The sequence below is a fragment of the Daktulosphaira vitifoliae genome, unplaced genomic scaffold (assembly GCF_025091365.1).
Source record: "Daktulosphaira vitifoliae isolate Bord-2020 unplaced genomic scaffold, ASM2509136v1 Scaffold_4, whole genome shotgun sequence".
In the NCBI taxonomy this organism is placed as follows: Eukaryota; Metazoa; Arthropoda; class Insecta; order Hemiptera; family Phylloxeridae; genus Daktulosphaira; species Daktulosphaira vitifoliae.
This window is the reverse complement of record NW_026099575.1, coordinates 7,580,183-7,603,222: the sequence shown is the minus strand read 5'-3', so window position 1 is coordinate 7,603,222 and position 23,040 is coordinate 7,580,183. Positions and strand designations below refer to the sequence as shown.

At 24.8% G+C, this 23,040-nt stretch overlaps 3 protein-coding genes across 3 annotated transcripts; all 3 read right to left on the bottom strand.

The window, feature by feature from the left end:
• On the bottom strand, positions 1-5,182 carry LOC126906350 (thiamine transporter 1-like). The gene is made up of 9 exons (XM_050686919.1): positions 4,864-5,182; positions 4,360-4,530; positions 3,556-3,772; positions 3,298-3,443; positions 1,163-1,312; positions 996-1,098; positions 734-926; positions 266-407; positions 1-194 (listed from the first exon to the last, which is right to left on the bottom strand). The coding sequence occupies exons 1-9, from the start codon at positions 4,990-4,992 to the stop codon at positions 105-107; spliced, it is 1,341 nt and encodes a 446-aa protein (XP_050542876.1). The 5' UTR covers positions 4,993-5,182; the 3' UTR covers positions 1-104.
• Positions 5,183-5,320: 138 nt separating this feature from the next.
• LOC126906347 (protein misato) lies at positions 5,321-12,448 on the bottom strand. The gene is made up of 8 exons (XM_050686915.1): positions 12,245-12,448; positions 12,069-12,155; positions 11,402-11,615; positions 10,401-10,654; positions 10,031-10,315; positions 9,648-9,958; positions 8,440-8,657; positions 5,321-5,765 (listed from the first exon to the last, which is right to left on the bottom strand). Exons 1-8 carry the CDS (start codon positions 12,323-12,325, stop codon positions 5,557-5,559), a joined length of 1,659 nt encoding a protein of 552 aa, XP_050542872.1. The 5' UTR covers positions 12,326-12,448; the 3' UTR covers positions 5,321-5,556.
• Positions 12,449-13,181: 733 nt separating this feature from the next.
• Positions 13,182-22,954, bottom strand: LOC126906339 (WD repeat-containing protein 3). Its single transcript, XM_050686901.1, has 13 exons — positions 22,626-22,954; positions 22,336-22,569; positions 22,081-22,278; positions 16,936-17,091; positions 16,566-16,768; positions 16,072-16,213; positions 15,256-15,642; positions 14,781-15,002; positions 14,450-14,716; positions 14,141-14,389; positions 13,913-14,082; positions 13,435-13,660; positions 13,182-13,372 (listed from the first exon to the last, which is right to left on the bottom strand). The coding sequence occupies exons 1-13, from the start codon at positions 22,794-22,796 to the stop codon at positions 13,223-13,225; spliced, it is 2,775 nt and encodes a 924-aa protein (XP_050542858.1). The 5' UTR covers positions 22,797-22,954; the 3' UTR covers positions 13,182-13,222.
• Between the last annotated feature and the right edge of the window lie 86 nt (positions 22,955-23,040).

Genomic DNA, 23,040 nt, shown 5'->3' with positions numbered 1-23,040 from the left:
TATTTTCAAAATGAATTTTATTTATTTAAAATAGATTTCATGAACTAGGTAATCACTAATTATAACACATTTAATCGAAATCACATGTAAGTTTTACAAATTAATTAAGATTCAGTCTTTTTGAACAATTTTTTTACAGCCATTATGAAAAATAAAACTCCTATTATTGTATGTAATGACGCTATAGTTAATATCTAAAATTATATAAAACACACGTTTTATTAATAATTCAAGTATTGATAATTAAGATTAGTGACATAAATACCTGGTTTCTTGTGCCGACCACGAATATTACACCTTGAATAAAGATTAAAGTAAATATTGAAATAATTAACAGCGACATAAAAAGATTAAATCCGAAAATTAATCCATAACTATCGGGTTTTATACATTTAGCAACTTCAGCCCTGAAAAAGTCAGAAAATTTTTTACTCATTTAATGTTATTAATTGTTTTTGAATAATCTATTAATAACTGATTTAAAAATAAATTTTTTTTTACTCAAACTTTTATATACAATTGTCATAAGAAAAGTATGTAGTACCTAACTATGAATCCTATAAAAGAAATTTTTATGAGGTATAGTCTCCTTTAAAAAAATTACTAAAAAAATATAAATAATCAAATTTGAAGGTCACTGGTAATTAAACTTTAATTATAATTTAAGCAGATCACTTAATGTTCGCTTATGTAAAATTAATGTTTTTTTCAGTCTTGAAAAGAGTATACATACGTGGTTACAGTTAATATTATTTGATAACTGACGCCGTACAAAACATAAAACACGTAAAGAATCAAAAGTTTATGACTGTAATACAAAGTATATAACAGTAAAGCCATTATACTTGATCCAATCGCAAATAAAATGTTATCTCTTTTTTTCCACTCATATTGTACGTGACCTACTGCATAGGCTCCAGCTGCGCCTGTTGTGCAAGCGATAAAAAAATTGTATTAGTTAATCGAAAGATTAATTACAGAAGAATGAGACTTGCCACATAACGTATGGACGGATTCTACAGCACCGTTCATTAGATCCTGGGTACTGTTATTTTCTTTGGCGACATCTTCCCATAATACTTGCATATAAGTAGCAACCTAATTTTTGAAATTTTATTTAATTGTTTAGGAATAATGTGCGCCGATCCATTGTTTTACTCACTATAAGATAACCTGAAAGTGATAAAATCCACCAAAAACATAACTTCGCAACATAATTATTCTTAAATGCAGACTTAAAATCATTAAAAAGCATAATTCGAACTTCATTTAATGTAGCTGTTTTTTTTATTTTTTTTTCGTCATTTTGAATCTAAGTAGTTAAAATATTAATAATATTTAAAATTAATCATAAAAATTTAAGAAATGCAAAACATAGTTGAAGCCATTAATTAATTAAATAGAAAAATATTTAATCATCATTTTTATTATTTTCTGTGGCAAATGTTTACAAATTTATATGGCCATTGAATTTCACTAACATGCGAAGTGATTCTTTTAACGCTAGCCACTCGACTTGTGTTAGAATAATAATTGTATTCGGTATTTTTTAGTTTCATTTATTTCTCAATTTATCAATTATTACTTACAAAATTACTTATAAAATATAAAATCAATCTAATTAAGAAAATTAATAAACAATAATAACTATTTCATTCATTATTTCGGAAATTAATACCATTTGAAAATATAGACCGAAAGTAAGGAGGGGTAGACAATATTTATCATTAGATATTTCTCGGACGCACTTCTTCCTCTACCAAGTTATAAAAATGTTGATAACTTTCGAAGTACTAATCCAAAAATTGTTATCGACTAGTTATTTTCTTAATTAGTCACATTTTTTATTTTATAAGCTAGTTAAATATGTATGTTGTCATTAAAAAAAATTAAGTCGACACCTTTACTTATTATTGAGGTGGACATGATGCCCTTGCACTCAGACCTGTGGTTCCATTGTGTACAAAGTTGACACCTTTATAAGGTATAAGATATGAATTAAAAAAACCCAGCACAGGGGGGTCGCAGCACAGCGGTGACGTGGCATAGTTGGATCAAGTATAATGATATCTGACAGTGATTAAAATCACTATAAAAAAAAAAACGCTTCGATGCAAATCTTTAGATAGTGATTAATTTAAAAAAATTGGTGGATTATTCCAAAAGCCACATGATCTGCTAGTTCCTTATTAATATCCTGATTAAGATAAAGTATATCGAATGAAAAAGAGATTATTAAAAAATAATATTTCTTATAAAAAAATTGTATTGATCCATACACTTTTCAATAAGTTATAGCATTATAAAGTTAAAAATGTAAAAAATAAAATCGAGAATTTACACACAATAATAGCATTTGGTAGCCATTTTCACCGTGAAGACAAAATAAAGTCCGAAATTTTTTTTTTCCATAATAAAGTATATTACATTAGCTTTAATTTAAGATATATATATAAAAGTGTCAGACGTTCCGGAACACTTTCAAAATTTAAGTTGAAAAAGTAAATTTTTTGTGAAAAAGTTGTCATTTTGAAACCCCCCCCTGTAGGCAGGTAAAAAGTCAGATTTATAAATAAATATACCAAATGATAGGTAATGATATCATGCATCTATATAAAAAAAAATTATATTAATTTGGTTATTTTTAAAAAAGTTATAGCAATTTTTGAGGGTAATGTCTTCGACTAGATACGATTTGTGATCTTTTGACGTATCATTGAAAGAAATCGGTTCGATGAGAGCTGAGAAAGTGGTAACAAACACAAAAAAAAAATAATAATACCTTCCAGCTTCGCATCGAAGCTAAAATAATTAACGACTGATAAATCGATAAATATATGAAACTGATCAATACCAAACATAATTATTATTCAGGTGTGGTCGAGTCGGTAACGCGGCAGTGTTTGACGTACACTGACTCGGGTTCGAGACTTGGTCATGAGTGGCTTCATTTGCCCAACGAGAGATCGGTCGGTAATTGAAATAGCCATCGCTCTCTCCGGCGACGTACTAAACACCCGTCCCGGAATATCAATGATTAAGAAACCTCTTTCTTTGGGGCAGGCCACATGGCCTTAAATGAGCTGATAAAGCGAAAAAGATCATTATTTTAACAGAAATTGAGTGGCTAACGTTAAAAGAATTGCCGCGTAAAAAATATTTTTATTGATATTTTAGAGGATCTTATAGCTATTATTGGAACTGCCCTTTATAGTAAAAAATATTTAGTAGGAATTTAATCATTTTGCATGATTTTTCACAAAGTGTACAGATTTGGAAAAAAATGTAATGACTTACAGATGCAATAAATATTTTTATGGGAGTTTTATCGTTTGCAATTCTCAAATCTTTTGGAGCATTATCTACAGTATTATTTCTGTGGAAATAAACACTAGTTGTAACTCTCGGCAAGAATAATGCCCATATAGTTACAAATGAAGTACCTATTAAATATAAAAATTATAGAACTGATTTCAATTAACATTTTAGTGATTTTTTTATCATAATGATACCAAATTAATATTTTTACTATGAACATTCAATTCAACCACATACAAAATATACTGATGTACAGTAGATGATGATAACTTAAAATATGCATGGACACGATAATTTGCGCAATTAGTCCTGACAAAGATCTGCCAAATAATGTGGACGCTTTCACAAGACTAGTAATTTTTTGATAGTACTGTTTGTCGTTGACCTTGGCATACAAATACGTTGCGAATGCTACTTCAGACGAATAAAAAAATCCAAAAAAAATTTGCTCTACCTGAAATGATATTATTTTTTGTTATTAAAAAGATATCGTCTCTGCAAAGGTGAATAATTGGCACCCTAAGTTTCTATCAACCCCCTATCAATTCCAAGAAAATAAACTATCAAGCGAAAAATATATATAATTCAATAATAATTTAGCTTTTAGTCAAATTTTTTTATAAAATGACTGTTTTAAGTCATAAACATTTAAATTTGGACCAAGTTTAATACTATGTACAACTTTTAATTTTTAATACATTTCGCGTTCAATAATATAATTGAATCTTACGTACCTAGGATATTCATTGTTAAGATTGACCAACAAAATTTTAGTGATATTTTTGGCTCTAATGAGTATCAAAAGGGACAGAATTAATAAGTTTTTGAATAATTTATAAAAAAAAAAAAAATTCGGTCGTTAATCTTTTTTATTAATAAATCAATCTTATTTTTGTTACTGGAATGAAATGTATGTTTGCTTAATACATTTTTTTTTCAAACAATACCTACTTTTAATAACTTAAAATAAAATATCTCAATAGTACAATATTTTATTTAACTTTACATTTACGTTGAAGTATTAAGCGGTCATCAACTTACTCTCACTCTCTCAATGCTAGGGGATCCCAGTAGAAGTGCATATGTAAATACTCCAGCTATTCCATCTGCTACGATTAATGGTTTGTATCGAAAGTAATCTGTCACCAGAAGTATCACTAGGGCCAATGCTAAACATGAATAAGTACCTACAGCGTAGATTTTTTCATTGACCTGCGTTTATTAGTGATAAATTAAAAAAAATTAAATTAAATAGTCTTTATAATTGTTATCAAATAAGTATTTTACTAAAAAAATTAAGTGTTGACGCGTAACGTTTTTACATTGTCAGTTCTGATATGTATTCAAACACGTCTCATATGCATAAAAATATTACAGTAGTATAAAATTAGTTACGGTTAAATTCTCACAATACAAAGTCTAAAAAATAAAACTTATTTATGTTAAAATAAGACTTGTTTTAGCATTTGCCAAAGACCGTGCGCGACGAAAAGTTTTTGGTCATAACACAGTTTTTTTTTTACACGATAAGAAAAAATATTATACCTGTTCCAACGTGAAACCAGAGTTTACTAAAAATGACGTAAAGAACGGTTCGATGGGTCTTATTTCTCGAATTACTGCAAAGACACAAACAAGAAATGCCATGTACTTCCAATTATTCTGAGTTTCCATACTGTATTACAGTAAAACACCAACTATATTGAATTTAATATCTTAAATTTACTTTAATTTTAATAAATGTTAAAAGTCGAACTAAAGTGATTGAAAAACAAAATAAATAAATGCATTTTTTTAATTTTAATAAAAATTCTAAAATTAAACACTGTTAAAAGAATCGCAATTATTACACTACGAGTACTGAATAAATTGAACGTCGTAAAGACTACTCTTAACTAACGTGGAACCATTCCTACGTTTTTTACATAATAGAGTTCGTAAATGTAGTACCTATGTAGTGTGCAATATATTCCACTTACTCTGAGTATGAATGTGAATCACCTTGAAAAAAAAAGCGTTTATTTAATGTTAAAATTAATAATACATTTGATTGTAATGATATTGATAGATCTTCAATGGGTACACGGGCAACAAGAAAATATAACATAATTAAATATAACAATGTAGTAGGGTCTTTAACAATATAAAATTTTAAAATTAAGCAAATTAAATTCAATTATTTACAATAATGGTAAGTAGAATTATTTTTAGACAACAATTGAAAAAGAAATTAGCGTATTATAGACAATCGTTGGTTGAATAATTATCACTTAAGACGAGTAAACGTTCTAAACAGTCGTTAAAATCAACTATGTCGATGTTGTAATTGAACATTTGACTTAATTTGGAGCCCTTAACTTTACTCGAATCACGATTTAACTTCGCCAGCATATCACCCATTGAATTGCTATTATGTAAACCGCTAATTGCCGTGCATTTTTCCACAACTGATAGAAAATAATAGAAATAAAAAATAGAAAGTTATTAAGCCTTTCACAAAAATTATAATCATAGCAATAGTTGTATTAAATATACCCATCCAGTTTCAATCACAAATAATAATAAATTATAACATAATTTTGTAACATAATTAAAAGACTATCCAACTAAAAAGTCAAATTTTTTTATTCATTTAAAAAATAACAAACATTATGATGGTAGCAAACTGTTTTTCAGACTTTCCGTTATTTACTTACGGGCTGTATTGAATAGATGTGTGACGTTACGGATTCCATTTCCACGACGGCGGCCATATAATTCTTATGGGGCGTTATCTTTAATTATAAAATAAAAAAATAAAACAAAGTATATCTTATTTTACCAAAAAAACTTTTAAAAAAAAATAATATTATCTATTTTTTAATATAACTTTCACTGGCCTACGATCGACCTAAGTTATAACAATAATTGATTACAGTATTTATGGTTCGACTGTTTATTCACGTTTAGACGATAGACATTTTTAGAACTTATTTCTATTCAATTGTTGAGGTTTTTTCGATAAAAATTATATCAGTTGTAACTTATTTCTATATCAAATCTTACACATGCACTTTATTGTTATTATACAGTGTATAATATACACCTGTTAATAGCTTGTTTTACAAGAAAATTATTCTATCACCTTTGAAGAGATTATGAGAATTAAAGACGATCGAGAAACAAAAATAAAAGTTAGTGTTCATGTAATAAATGCATAGTTTTTATTTCTGATTCTGAATGTGTTTAATACATTGAGTATGAAAAATGTAATAATCTACAATGAAATAATAAGCGACCTATAGAAAAAATGAAATGATATAATTTTTACAATTTGATAATTTGACAATATTCTTATTATGGAATAGTAAATGGTGTATAATTACAAAAAAGTCCATGTATACGATTTAATATAGAAATAAGTTACAACTGATATAATTTTTATCGAAAAAACCTCAACAATTGAATAGAATTAAGTTCTAAAAATGTTCATCGTTAAAACGTCAATAAACAGTCATACATAGAACCATAAATAACGTGTATTTAAATTAATTATTTTTACAACTTAGTTTGATCGTAGGTCAGTTAAAGTTGTATTAAAAAAATTGATTATATTATTTTCTTTAAAAAAATTTTTTAGGTAAAATAAGACATATTTTGTGTTTTTTATTTTATACTTAGTTAAAGATAGCGGACCCATAAGAATTATATGACCGTCGCCATGCAAATGGATCTGTGACGTCACGCGCCTATTTAATATTGTCCATAAGTCTACAACGGGAAATCTGAAAAAAAATTACTCCAACACAATTTGTATTTTTTTGGTTGGATAGTCCTTTAAACAAGGATATAATTTTAACTTCGATTCGAATCATCAATAGTATTCATTTACAATATATATGTGTGATTTATTGTTTGTTACTGTCGAGATGATAATAGTTTTAATCATAATTAAATTAAGTTATTTTTCAAAATACCTCAATTTAATAACACTTAATTAAGAGTCATAATTTTTTTCAGGGTAGTGGGAAAATAAAATTCATATTCTCAAAAATGTTAATTTTATGATGATGAAACTATTCTATGAAGCCTATAGGCTTTATGATCTCGTATTATTCATAAAATTAAGTGTCTATAAATTTAATTAAAAATCCAAACCTACATGTTATTAATCTATAAAAAAAAAGAATGCTCTTAATCTTAGTATTCATAGTGTAATTCAATACAAATACATTTTTTTTTATCTTTTAATTAAAAAAAATTTATCAATTAAGTTTTTTCTACAAACATTTAAGCAATTGAACAAAATTAGGGATCCCAATGTAATAACCTCTCTATTTTTGTTTAGTTATTATATGTAAGCCCCGTGGTCAACAAACACAAATTTTTCTATCGTTCAAAATATTTTACCATATATATACGTCTAGGGATTCATTACACATAAAAGGTGATTATTCATCTAATTAAAAAAATGACTGATTGATTACAACTTTTAGGCCAGAATTTCAAAGTTATTAATGTTTTATTATAATAGCTGGAGATTGAACTTGGGTATTGTTATTTTTATCATTAGATATTTCTTAGTTGCACTTGTCCAGCCCACGTAAAGATTTTTTAATGATTTCTGAAGTACTTGTGTAAAATTTGTAATAGGCTAGTAATTTTCATTCTTAAGTAAACTAGTTAATAATGTATGTTGCCATTTGAAAAAAAGTTGACACTCTTATAAATAAATAAATAAAATATATTTTTATTTTTTAATTAATTAAGTGATTCGTGATAAATGAATCATCCTGTATATTTGTATGACTTTTGTTATATAATATAAAAAAAACATTTTTTTTTTTTAAATAAAAGTAAAAATAATTAAAAATACAAACAAATTGAAACTTTAAAATGTATCAGAAGTACATTCTTAAATAATAAGTCTCTGAGGGTAATCAATTTTCTTTTAAAATAAGGGTGGCTGAATAGATTATAGCGGATTTCATTATGATTCCAAAACTAACCATAGCAAAATGCCTACATTTTGAAGAAAATATGGAGTGATTTTACATTTCATCTAGATGCTCCTTAATGTATTTATAAAATTCGGTTTATTAATACTCAACAGTCATTTTATAAGGACACATATTTTTTTACCTGATGATGATGGTCTAGCAATTTGTGTCAAAAATCCATCTTGGTTAATTAGTTTGGAAAAAATGTTGGGAAACGGTGCAATTGTTTCAAGAGGCGATTCAAATCCTAATACTTCAGTACATCTGACACTTTGATCACAAAAAGACAAATATAACTTCAGCATTTCACTAGCTGAATTGCAATGATGAGAAGGATTTTTTGACTCTCTTACTAAATTACTAAAATTTTTAGATATTTTTATAAATAAAAATATTGTAAGCACAAAAAATATTTAAATGGGGATGCAAGACTGTTCATCAGTGCCAGCTTTAGATATGATCAATGTGTGCAACAGCACAAGACGACTAAATCTTAAGAGTGCCCCAACAGGGAAAATGCAATATTTTCATGAGTTAAAACAGTTTGTTTAAACATATTACTTATGAGACGCCAAAAAAACTCTTGCATAAATCGCTGAAAGGTCAAAAGTCAGCACTGATATGCATTTGTACGATCATGTAGTTTTTATATTGTGAATACACTGTTAAACAAAATAATACTCAAAACAATGTTAAAAGTATAACTAGAAGAGAGTTGAGACATTTTTATTTAAATCAATATTAATCTAATATAACATAATTTAATTAATAGCCTATAAATTTATTATTAAAATTGTTCTAATAATTTTATATATTGTTTCTTAAATAAGTAAAAACTGGTATCTTCAAAATATTGAATAAAAATAATGTTTTTTAAATAATATAATTTTGCCTACAGTAATAAAGTCTACACAAATGTAGTTTACTAATACAGAATAAAAATTTTTTTTGTTATCTTTGAAAAATTTAATTAGAAATACACTATTCATTAATACTAAAATTTTTCATGGGTAATTTTCAGTCAATACAAAGTAACTACACTTAGAATAATAATTAGAATCACAATGGGTAAAAATTAACAATATAATATAAACAATAGTAGTTAAATCGAATATATAGAATACTACTAACTTCTGAAAAAAAAAATTATATTGTTTCACAATAAAAAGTTAAAAAATCATTTTGTATTACTCTAAATAAAAATAAGAAAAACTAATTAAATTTTTTAATTGAAAAGTATTTAGATTTTTAAGTTAAATTCTAGCTTAGCTCTGGTGAACAGTTATAAATTAAAAAATTAGTCAATTCAATTTTGATTGAAATTATGTAAATCTATAAGATATACTTTACCTAGAATAAAGTAAATGCTTATTTATTCCTCTTAAAACCATCAACTGGGCTACAGACATATCTGTTGAACAATTTGGAGAAACTGGTTTCCACAAAGGTACTTTTATATCTTGTAAGTAATCCAACAAATTGGATTTATAATTAAAACCAAGTGGCATTTGTATAGAAGCAGATATTGCTTTCCTTCCAATAGGAGATAATTTTGTGGATAAGTTTTTCATAGAATTACAATCAAAGCGATTTCTATAACCTAGTGTAAATGTATCAATAGCTGATGCCAAAATTGCACTAGTGTGATAATCCAATTCATTCTGAAAAAATTTTTTTAACAATATTTTAAAACAAAAAATACTAGGTAAATAATAATGTAAAGTGATACATACTTTATAACAATTATATTCTAAATTTAGATGATTTGTACCACGAGCCCATCCATCATATGAAGTACTTAATGGAATGAAAATATTTGAAGATTCAATTAATGATGAGAATAATAATGATGAATTTACTGCATACAAATCTGGATTTTTTTTATTGTCTATTTGATTGCTAGACATAACAGGCATAGAAATAACACATTTGTTTGAGTATTCTTCATTCAAATATTCAAGTGCTTTACTAGCTAGACCTCCAAAACCATTCAAAGAATCCATCGTTACTTGAAATCCCTAAACAATATATAGTAAAAATATTAGAAGAAAGAAATCATCTGTTTATTTTCCATCAAAAGAAACAATAAAATTTTCACAAAACCTGTAAATAATCACACTCTTCTGCAAATAATCTTAAATTATTAACCCATGTTTCTTTCATGTCATACAAATCCCATAGGGCAAGTCCTTGTGCAAAATTATCAAAGGTGTTGATTGAATCATTGTGTTTGTACTGAGTAAGACCAGTTATTGTTCTAGGATGAAATCGAACTTTCAAATAATCTGACCAAACTTTAACTATGGTATCCAAATTATAAAATTTTTTGCTTGTATTTATTTTTTTATCATTTTCATCTAAAATTTACAGTAATAAAACAAATTCAACAATTTTATATAAAGGTTAGTAAGCATGTTTTATTAGAAAAGTTCAAAATTATAGTTTAAAACTGATGGAATAAAATTTTAATAATTTTCTAATGATGTTAGAAATTAATTAAGTATTTGTTTTTAATTAGAGATTGAAAGTGTTTCTCTATTAAAAATAATATTTTTTCAATAAACCCAATAATTTTAACTATTGTTGTTGTATTTAATATTGTAACAAGTCAAAAAAAAAAACAATTATTTTTTAATGATTTTTGTATTTTAGAAAGATATTTTTATATTATTTTGGAACAAAACGTAAATATTGTTTTAGTATCTCATTAAACTCGATTTGTTAGAAATTACATTGATTAAAATTCTGTCTGTATAGTATGTGTTTTAAAAATTTTAATTAGTAATAAACTATGTCAACAATTGAGGGATGCGACTCCTTTTCTCTCTATATTATTATTACTAAATTTATGTAAAGTACTCAATCAACTTTCACTTTTTATTATTCTTTACAATCATCTAACATAATATAGAATATTTATACAACTTATCATTAACCTTAATCATAACTAAAAAAATTTCATTTCGGAATTAAAAATCTGTAAATATTTGTTTATTGCAAAATTTTTGTTGATCAACTATTCATGTAATTGACATAGTTCCAGTCACAATAATGATATTTACTGAGTTTCTACTGTATTATAATATAATATTACTATAAATCACCTTTTGTACATTTTTCTTCTTCGGCTAAATCTGTTAAAAATTCATTTGGAATAATTGGTTCATTTTTTATAGTTGCTATTTCTTTAGTACATAAATCTTCATTACAAACAGTGTTACTATCAATATCATATAAACCTTTATGTATATCTTGCAATTGATAAAAGCTATCTTTAAGATCGACACATAATAAGCGAGGTGTGTAAGTCACATCGCCCTAAATAAACATAAGATTAAAAAAAAAAATTATTTTTTATTAACAATTCATTTTTATTAAGTAATTTTTGTCAACTATAAGAAATAAAAAGCATATTTATGTAAAGTAAAGAACTACTAAAATTTAATTTCCAGTATAATAAGATGAGTTTTTTTCCTATAAAACAGCATTTAAAAGTGACATTATAGAAATGTAATACATTTTTAGTTATATTAATAGAATGTTAATATGATTTTATAATACATTTTAAATTAAAAGATAGTTTATAAATTACATTTTAAGAATTGTAAAATAGGGAAACTTTGCACATAAAAAAGTGCTGAAAAAAAAATAAGTAGACAATAATATGTAATATAGTGTTATGTAGTGCAAAGAAGCACTATTTTACATTTATATTCTTTACTTAATTTTATAAGTCTGGTTTCTTTTAATATAAAATACACTTAATTTTACCTTGAGATTTAATCCTTCTCTAAACAAGATATCATGACAAATTTCTAACGGCTTTTGATTATTTAAATCATAGCTAAAACTAGCTTCCTATTAAAAAAAGGAAAAATTAAATTTTTTTAAATAAATAAATAATTATTATTTACTTTAATTTAATAAAATAAACAGTAAAATTATACCTGAAGATTCCAGAAATGAGTTCCAATAAAATTGGAATAGTTACCAAATTGTAACGATATACATTCTCTAATTGAATTCATTTCCAACAATTCGACAATTAAGAATTTTAATTTTTCATTTATTAACTTATTTTACAAAAGACGTTTCTAAATAATATTCATTAGTAATTGTATTTGTGTAATCAGTATTTCTTGACGCACATGGTCCAATAAGTATGATAAGACGTATACCTTATCACCATTAAAAAAATATGTTTAACAATTAAAGAAGATTTTTAAAATCTTTATGAGCACGTGTCGCATAATTGATTTATATTATATTCTTAAATTGTAAAATATAGATAAACGCATATTTGTATTTGTATTTTAAGGGTATTAGTTCATGATTTAACTCAATAAAAACTAATTTATAATATGATGTTTTGGAATAATTTTTATAACAAACAACAATTAATGTGTTTTAGAGAAATACATTGTTTCTTTTTTTATCCATTTCTTTAATTGAACACTAATTGTTTCTACCTAGAAAATTGTGTAAAAAAAATGTCTTGGTTTATATTAATATGATAAACAGAAATTAAATATTTATATAAATTATCTTTAAAGAAAAATAAGAAATGTTTTTAATATTTTTAGAGATGTTGATTTATAATTTTTTTAAATATATAAATTTATATATATTGCAAATAAAATTATCTAAGAATCTTTTAAATAAAATTATTTTAATTATTATAAACTATATAACTTTTTTTATAAATTAAAATAATTATGAGATATTTATTTTTTGTGTGATTTTGAATAATTGTATTCAAATCTTTAGAAAATTATAAATGATGATGTTGAATATATAACATCAGTAATCATATCCATTGTATAAATATTTAAATCTAATATAATAAATCTTTGAAACATAATATAAAGAATGTTTAACCACACAATTGTTACAGAAATACAAAACATATCATATATTTATATTTATTAAATACTAACAACTACAGATTTTAATAATTTTTGTTTTTGACGTTTTCTCTTTTTGTTTAAATTTTGTGTAATATTAAATACAAGTTCTTCTTCTTCTTGAGTATTATTTATAATCATTAACGAATGTAAATTTTCACCAATAAGGTCCTAAAAAACATAAAAATAAAATTAATTATAAAATTGCAAAAATATAAGTATGGGATAATTACTCGAAAATCATTTGTTCTTTTAAAAGCAAGTGAATTCAATTGTCTTAAAATAGGCAACATATCTTTTGCAGATGTTAATGGTTTATGTAAAGTCTGTACTATGAATATAAGAGATCGGATAACAGGTTCAATTTCATGATGCATGTTGTTCAGTAATGGAATTAGTGACTCCATAAAGTAACAAACACTTGAAAAAGGAATTAATAGTAATACTTCTTCGAGTTCACTGGAAAAAGAAAGATAAGTACACAAGTGAATTATTTAAAGTAGTAAAAATAATATAATTTTATAGTACATCAAATATTAAAATTATATAATAATACATATCATTTTATTGTAATAAATAAAATAAACATTTTTAACATGAGATTTTAATTCCTACTTAAAATTATCTATATTTTAAAACAATTGTTTATGTTGTAAGTTAAAAAAAATATTATTAGATATATTATTACTATATTATATCATACAATTTTACCTGGAGCGTATTCTTCTAATTATTTCTAGTAAGTATTCATCTGTTGTTTTAACATTAAATGCTGTCATTATTAAAGGTAAGGAAGGTAAAGCCACACCTTTTGATTGGTTTTCTGCACGTGTATCTTTGTATTCTTTTATTACATTTAAACACTCTAATAGTAGTTCTGCCTACAAAGAATTTGGTGGTAATTATAGATTTTAATAAAAAAAATTTAAAACAACATACAGCTTTTTCTGATGTAATAGTTTTTTTTGTAGGTAGTGATAGAACTGATGGTCCACCATATACATTTGTATCTTCCCCTGTTGCTAGTTCTTTTTCATCTTCTTGAGCTCTTTCCTCTTCACGTTCATCTTCCAACACTAATGGTTCATCTGTTTTTTCAAACAAACGAACAACATTGTCTTGTCCACAACTAACAAGATATGATCCATTACTACTTATAGAAGAATTATAACTTTCTCCTCTATGACCCTGTTACATAAATCAATGAATAAATAAAATAATAACGAATATATAAAATATGGTCATTACTTGTAATGTTAAAATTCGTTCAAATGTATCACCATCCCAATGTTTTACATTTCCATTTTTGTCAGTTGTGAAAAATTGATGAGTTTTTGAGACAAATGAAATGCTTGTAAGTGCTGAGTCTGTGGTTAAACGCCTATGGCAATCACCATAATCCAATCCCCAAATCCTTATAGTTTTGTCGCCACTTACTGTGATGATTATAGAAGAATCATAACTAATATCTAAATCACTAACAGGAAGTGTATGCCCATATAGATCAATAAAATGCTGAAAAAAAGTTTGATCTTAGATTACTACATAATAATTTTAAAATGCTAACATTTTATAATACCTTAAATGTGTCCATAAAAAATATTTTAACTGTGTTGTCTAATAAAGCTATAGCCATAAGTTTATTATCTGGACTAACTTTAGCACACTGAACATTTTCATCTAATTCTAGTGTTTTAGTATGTAATAATGATAAAACTTTTCTATCTGTACTAGGCAAATTTACTAATTCTAATTGCCATAATTTTACGGTGCTATCTCCTCCACCAGTAATACATCCTAACTGTAAATTAAATTAATTTTAATTTAATACTACAAAATTAATACTTAAGAAGTAAAACAACACGAATAAAATTATTTTTATGAAGAATGGGTACAATTATTATTTTTATAATGGCAATCAAAAAACCTCAAAATTATTTTCTAAAATGTATAATAAAGCAACTAATTTTTAGTTTCCTAAGAGAAAATATAATTTAAAAAATTAAAATATATATATATATATATATATATATCTCATGTTAATCTCAATATACCTCATCTGGTAATAAATAAATTGATTTTGTGTCTTTAGTATGAGCAGCAATTTGCTCAATTATATCTCCTGCTGCAATATCAATCACTAATAAGTTACCATCATCAAGCCCAGCTAAGACATGACGATCACCAGAAACAATACACATGCATTGAACAGCATTACTAGTTTTTACAGTTCGAATGCAGTTTAAAGTTTTTCTGTTCCACATTTTAATAGAATCAGATCCACCAGTAAAAATAGCCAAGTTGTCAGAACTAAATGCCAAAACTTTAACATTGGATCTATGACCATTCAAAGAAATTTGGCGTATCAACTTTACTTCTTTGCTATCTTTTAATGGAACTGAGTATAATACTATTGAATTGTTTGCTAAACTAATAACAACCTAAAAATGATTTGAATATTTAGTAAATGTTAAGTTAATTTAACTACAACAGAAAAATAAATAAATTATGGTAGAATAATTTGAAATTTTTCTTAGAAAATTACTTATTTCTAAGGAAAATTAAAGAACATCAGCATATTAATTTTTTTATAGTGGTCATTTGTAAGAAATAAAAAAAAATGTCCAAGGATAATTTTTGCAAGTTATCTTTTATTTCATTGTAAAGTAACTTTTGATTAAAATAAAATTTTAATAAAAAAGAATGAAACACTAATAATTTAAGAATAAGTAATATTCAAAATATATTATAAGTAGTCACAATTTTTTTTAAAGAGAACAGACAAATTCAATTGTGTTGTAATTTTCTATCATAATAATATAATAAAAATAAATTTTAAAGTACTAAATATATATGTTTATTTTTATTACCTTAACATGAGTTTCATTTACAGTTAAGTTGGTAGATTTTATTTTATAATCAGTTAAAATAGCTGGTAATCGTCTCACAGTATCTTGAAGGGCAGGGTTTTTTTCATTTAAAAATGCAACATCATCAATGTTTTCTTCACGTCTATATAAAGATTCATAATATACTATGTAAGTATTGTAAAATTTCAAATTCTATTTATTTATAAAATATAATTTTCTTGTATCTTACATTATCCAAAAATTTATACTACTAATTAAAATTATCACAATCATTTTAATTTTTAATATAAATTGTTGGCTTTATACATGGTTAGTTCTTATGATTTAAAAAAATTGTATAATTACTTTTATGAAGTATAGATAATAAATTTACAAGAAAAATTTAAAAAATGGTATAATATCTTATTTATAGAAATTTAATCAGTTATAATTGTAAATTCATTATTTTCAAAATACAACATTTTAATTCAAGCAAATTAATACAAATAACTCACTTTAAAGCTTTCTTTCTGAATTTTCTTTGTCTATTACGAAATCGATCTAATGCTTCATTGTTATCAGTAAAAATAAAGAGTTCTAATAATTTTCCATGGCCATGGCAACAAATAATATGATTGGTACTATCAGTTGAAGATGATACTACTCGACCAGGACCTTCTCGCATTAAGGATCCTACTTTTTCACACTTTATTGGAGACTATAGTTAAAAAATTATGAATTATATTAAAATTTCATTCTTTTATAATTAATTAATAATTTAATTAGGATTATTGATTTATTAAAAAAACCAATATTCATTAAATTTTATTAAGGAAGAGTTGAAATGCTAAGGTGCCAACTTAAGTTAAAAATGATTATACTAACTGCATAATCTAGCAAACCATCTGATGATAAAAGTTCCATTATTTTAATATCTTTATTATCTTCATCAGTTTTTGAAACTTTCCAAGTACGTAATTCAGCGTCATTACTCCCCGTAACAATAAAATCATTGTCACGTAAAATGTTCATTGACCATACCTATAAATATATAAGATATTACACATATCATATATTGTTATCAAACTAATTTTCTTTTTTTTAAACATAGTTGTTATTCCTGTGATATATAGTTTTAATGCAAATAATTTATTATTATTCAATATATCAAGAAAGTATTTATAGATGCTTACATAAAATATTGTTAAGTAAAGTAGTAATTAACATAGAAATGAAAAGTAAGGATAGAAATTATCATACATAATAAATTAGAATTTTTACGTTCTAACATTTCAATAAATTCAAATTCTAATAGATTGTGTTATAAGGAAATGTATATACACGGTGATTTTTTTATCATAACCCACTCAATTACTTACAGAATAATAATAATTTAAAATTTTTTTTTTATTACTATCTTTAGTTACACATTATTCTTGAATTATTAACGATGTAATACTTTTTAAGTTCATCCCTTATGCCTGGTAAGGGTGTCAACTTTGTTTTTTTAAATGGTTACACATATTTTTAATTTAATAAAATGTTTGAGTTTTTAATTCAATAGTAAATGGCATTGGAATTTTTAATAAAACTTAATTTGTTTATTAGATATAAACATATCACAGTCATAAAAATCACTATCATAAAAAACGCACCGATGCAAATCTGTAGATAATGTTTAATTTTAAAAAATTAATGGATTATTCCAAAAGCTACATGATCCCTATTTCCTTATTTATATTCTGATTACAAGTTTTATGATTTATAAGTGTAATATATATATATATATATATATATATATCTTCTTCTTCTTCCTCACCTTAATCCCAACAACTTGGGGTCGGCCACCCTTATCCTAAACTTCCATTTGACACGATCTCCCACATCATTTACGCTCACATCAGCTATCCTCAAATCGCATTAAATAGCATCCCTTCATCTCTTTTTTGGTCTTCCTCTATCTCTTCTTCCTTCAACATTCATTTCTATTTCTATTTTTATGTAATATACATATACAGAGTGATTCATTAAGGATAAGACACTCGTTTACTCAGTACCTATTGAAAATTTTTAATTTTTGGTAAGGAAAATATTGTTTGATTCAAAAAACACTACAATAATATGTAGTAAAAACATGATATTATTCATCCCTTCAAGGTTAAAAAACATTAACTAGAGTTTTTTTAAATGAGAACACATATTTTTAATTTAATAGCAAATGGCATTTGAATTTTTAGTATAACTTCATTCATTTATTAGATATAAACATTTAAAGTTTCAAATTTTTGAGTTAATATACATGTATAATACACAAGGGATTACAAATACATGTAGCTAATTGTTTTTTTATGATATTGCTATCACAGTCACGGATTGTTTATAATCAATTATGACTATCAATAGATATACTTTTTGTATTGTCAGTTAGTGTTTTTATAAACTCACAAAAATGTACCTTACTATCATTGATAATAACAATGTTGTGTACCTGCTAATATCGATGTCATAAAAAATCAATTAGCTACCTGTATTTGTAATCCCTTGTGTATTATACCTATTAACTCAAAAATTTGAAACTTTAAATGTTAATATCTAATAAATAAATTAAGTTTCATTAAAAATTCCAATGCCATTTACTATTGAATTAAAAACTCATACATTTTATTAAATTAAAAATATGTGTAACCATTTAAAAAAACAAAGTTGATACCCTTACCAGGCATAAGGGATGAACTTAAAAAGTATTACATAGTTAATAATTCAAGAATAATGTGTAAATAAAGATAGTAATAAAAAAAAATTTTAAGTTATTATTATTCTGTAAGTAATTGAGTGGGTTATGATAAAAAAATCACCCTCTATATATATATTTTTTTGCAAGGAAATTTTCAAAAGAGTATCATATTTTTATACACTTGAAACAATTGATGAATTTTAGTTTTAATACAAGCACTATATAAAAACCCATGATAGTAGGGACGTGGCATAGTAGAGATTTAATCTGACAGTGATTAAAATCACTATCATTAGAAACGCTTCTATGCAAATCCATAGTTAGTGTTTAATTCTAAGAAATTGGTGGATAATTATAAAAGCAAAATGAACTCCTACTTATATGATTAGCAATTCTTAGATTCAAAAATATAATATATAATTATATAATAATACATTTTTTAATTATATATTATCATTTTAGCTTCGATGTGAAGCTGAGAAGGTATTGGTTTTACTATGATGTGTTTTTTTTTTTTTTGTGTCTGTTACCACTTTTTCTCAGCTCTCACCGAACGGATTTCTTTCAACGATACGTCAAAAGATCACAAATCGTATCTAGTCGAAGACATTACCCTTAAAAATTGAAAAAAATTCCCTCGTTCCCCGTAAATGGGGGAAACCTCCAAAAAAATTACAAATTTAAAAATCGCTAATTTTCGAAATTTTTTCAATTTTTTTTACTAAAAACTGCCGTAACTTTTTCAAAAATGAACATATGAATATAATTTTAATATATAATATAATATAATATAATTTATTATATAGATGCTTGATGTCTTTACCTATCATTTGGTATATTTTTTTGGTAAATTTGACCTTTTTTCTGCCCACAGGGAGGGATTTAAATTGACAACTTTTTCACAAAAAATTAACTTTTTCAACTTAACTTTTGAAAATGTTCCAGAATGTCTGACACTTTTATATATATCTTAAATTAAAGCTAATGTAATATACTTTAATTTGAAAAAAAAAATTTGACTTCTGGACTTTGTCTTCNAATTTGAAAAAAAAAATTTGACTTCTGGACTTGTCATCATGGTGAAAATGGCTATCGAATGCTATTTTTGTGTGAAAATTCTCGATTTTATTTTTTATATTATATTTAACTTTATAATGCTATAACTTATTGAATGTATGGATCAATACAATTTTTTCATGAGAAGTAGTATTTATATACATCTTTNAAAAGTGTATGGATCCACACAATTTTTTTTATGAGAAATAATATTTTTTAATAAACCCTTTTTCATTCGACATACTTTGTCTTAATCGAGATATTAATAAGGAACCATCAGATCAAGAAGCTTTTGGAATAAAACACCAATTTTTTTAAAATTAAACACTATCTAAAGATTTGTATCGAAGCGTTTATTTTTGATAGTGATTTTAATCACTGTCAGATATCATTATACTTGATCCAACTATACCACGGCACCACTGTGCCCCGACCCCCTGTGCTGGGTTTTTAGAATTAATTGTGTTTCAAATTATTATTGATTTTGATTTTTAATATGTTAAAAGCAATTACTTTTAATCTACTTTTTTTTACCCTTTAAAGTGAAAGTTTATAATAATACAAAAAAAAAAAAAAATGAATTTATTACCATAACTTTTAGCTCATCTTGCAAATTTCAAATTAAATAGAAACAACATACACTTGAAAAAAGTATAAGGATGTTAAAAAATGGTATTGTTAAGATTAATATGCACTCAGGAAATTTTATAATTACTATTTACAGTAAATTTATTAGAAAAGCTCGATTTTTTTGCATTTTTATTGTAATAGATCACTTAAATAGAAATCATGCTAATCATTTCTAATTTACTTTTGGTGATTAAAAAAATTTTATAATTGAAATATGCAGAACTGAATTAATTTTAATGATTTACCTTAACTAAAAAAACCAATGAAAAAAAGTTGTTAAAAAGATCTACTTAATTTAGTGATTTATAAATTTTGATTATGATTGTAAAAATTGATTGTTTAATTCAGGTGAAACTTAAAATCATTTTTTTTAGATTTATGATTTATATAGCAACATGTTACCAAAAAATTTGGAATGTTATAGACTATTAGTAACATACACAAATAGAGTTAAAAAATTAATAAATTACAAAGTTAAATTATTCACTTTTGCAGTTGAATATTTTTATCATATTAAATCTAATTCGACAATAAATATATTAAAAATATTAGAAATTAATAATTTTGATTGTTTGTATGGATAAATAAGTTTAACTTCTTATGTCTTATGAACTTTATTATAAATAATCATATAAGCTTTAATTTAAAATGAAATAAAAGTGTCAATATTTACAGAATATTTTCAAAAATTACATTGAAAAAGCTTAACTTGTGTGCAAAAAATTTGTTTTTTGAATTCCTCCTGTGGGCAGGTATAGTTAGATTTTCAAAAAAATTATATCAAATGAAAAAAAAATATCTAAGGTATTAATATAAAAAAAAATAATTTTAATTTGTTCATTTTTCAAAAAGTTACGGCAGTTTTAAGTATTAATATATTTTATGTTATACGGTGATTTTTGCATAAAAATTACATTTTTTGTTAAATTCTACGGGAATTTGCACACAGGAAAAAAGATGTCGGGACAAATTTTTTTTTTTGAACTTATAGTACATAAAATTATTTTTAATTTGACATATATATATTTGAAGCTCAGAGTATTTCCGGAACATTTTCAAAAGTTCTACTTCTTACTCGTATTTTTAAAAATTAAAACACCCCCTTGTACAAAAGGGTAATGGTCCAAATTACAAAAAAAAAAAACGTATGTCAGATAAAAGATATATATATATAATTTATTTAAAACAAAAATTTGAAAAAAATGACAAAATTTACGTATTTTAAATATTGTAATTTTTTTGGAGATATCCCCCATTTACGGGGAACGAGAGATTTTTTAGGGTAATGTGTTTAACTAGATACGATTGTGATCTTTTGACATATTATTCATCAAAATTGGCTCAGTGATAGCTGAAAAAAGTGGCAATAGACCAAAAAAAAAAAAACATCATGGTAAAATTAATACCTTCTTAGCATCAAAGCTAAAAAATATTTAAAATAAAAATGGAGAAATTGTTTTTTTACTCTACCCAGTATGACCTTCCTTGTTGTTAAATAAATAATAATATTTTTATTTAATATTTAATTAGAAATTTATAATACCCAAAAGAATTCAAAATTGGGTTAGAGCTCCCTACTCTAATGAATTTTGTAACATGTTAAAAATTACCTCGGTAATATGACCTGCTAATGTTTTAAAACAATATCCAGTAGTTAAATCCCAAAATTTAATATAGGTGTCCTTAGATGATGTTAAAACTATTTCATATTTATTCATAAATTGTACATCTGTAATAACACCTTTGTGACCACATAATCTATGTAAACCACGCTCAGCTACTATATCCCAAACAACAGCCTCAGTATCCTATAGTTAAATTGTTTAATTAGTATAAAATAACTTATATACAAATTAATACATTACTTTTGAACCTGAAGCAAGTAAATGGCCATTTGCATCATAATTTAATGCTGTAATTGCTGATCGATGTCCTTGAAATGTGCTTATAAGTTCGCCATTATTTAAATCAAATGTTTTTACTATACCATCAGAATAACCAGCAGCAATTTGTTTTCCACCAGCAACAACAGCTAATTTAACAACGTTTACTTTCTTAGATGTATTATTTCTCATATCTTCATCTTCAATTGTCATAACCTATAATGATGTTTTAAAAGTTAATATCAAAATGTTAAGATATTCAAAATACACACCAATTTTGACAAACGTAAATCCCAAATATTTATATTTTCACTGGCTCCGACTGCTACATATCTATCATTAATGTTATTGAATGTAACAAAAACGATATTACACTCAGGATGACATATAATATTGAAGTTTTTTAAAGGAGCATAACGTAAGTATTGTTTAGTTAACCCCATATTATGTTTTCATACAAGTATTAAAATATTACACTATTTAATGTGGTTGAAATTCAGTTTAATTATATAGTTAAAATAATAAGTAAAAATCCTTTTTTTTATTTAAGAAAATAATATGTATTAAACAACAGTCAATGTTTTCATACTCATACCACGTGCAGTTGATACTCTTATCATTCTCAAGCCGCTATGTTTGATAACAAGACAGATTGTCTCAGAGTATTACACTACGATCTGCCTGCCT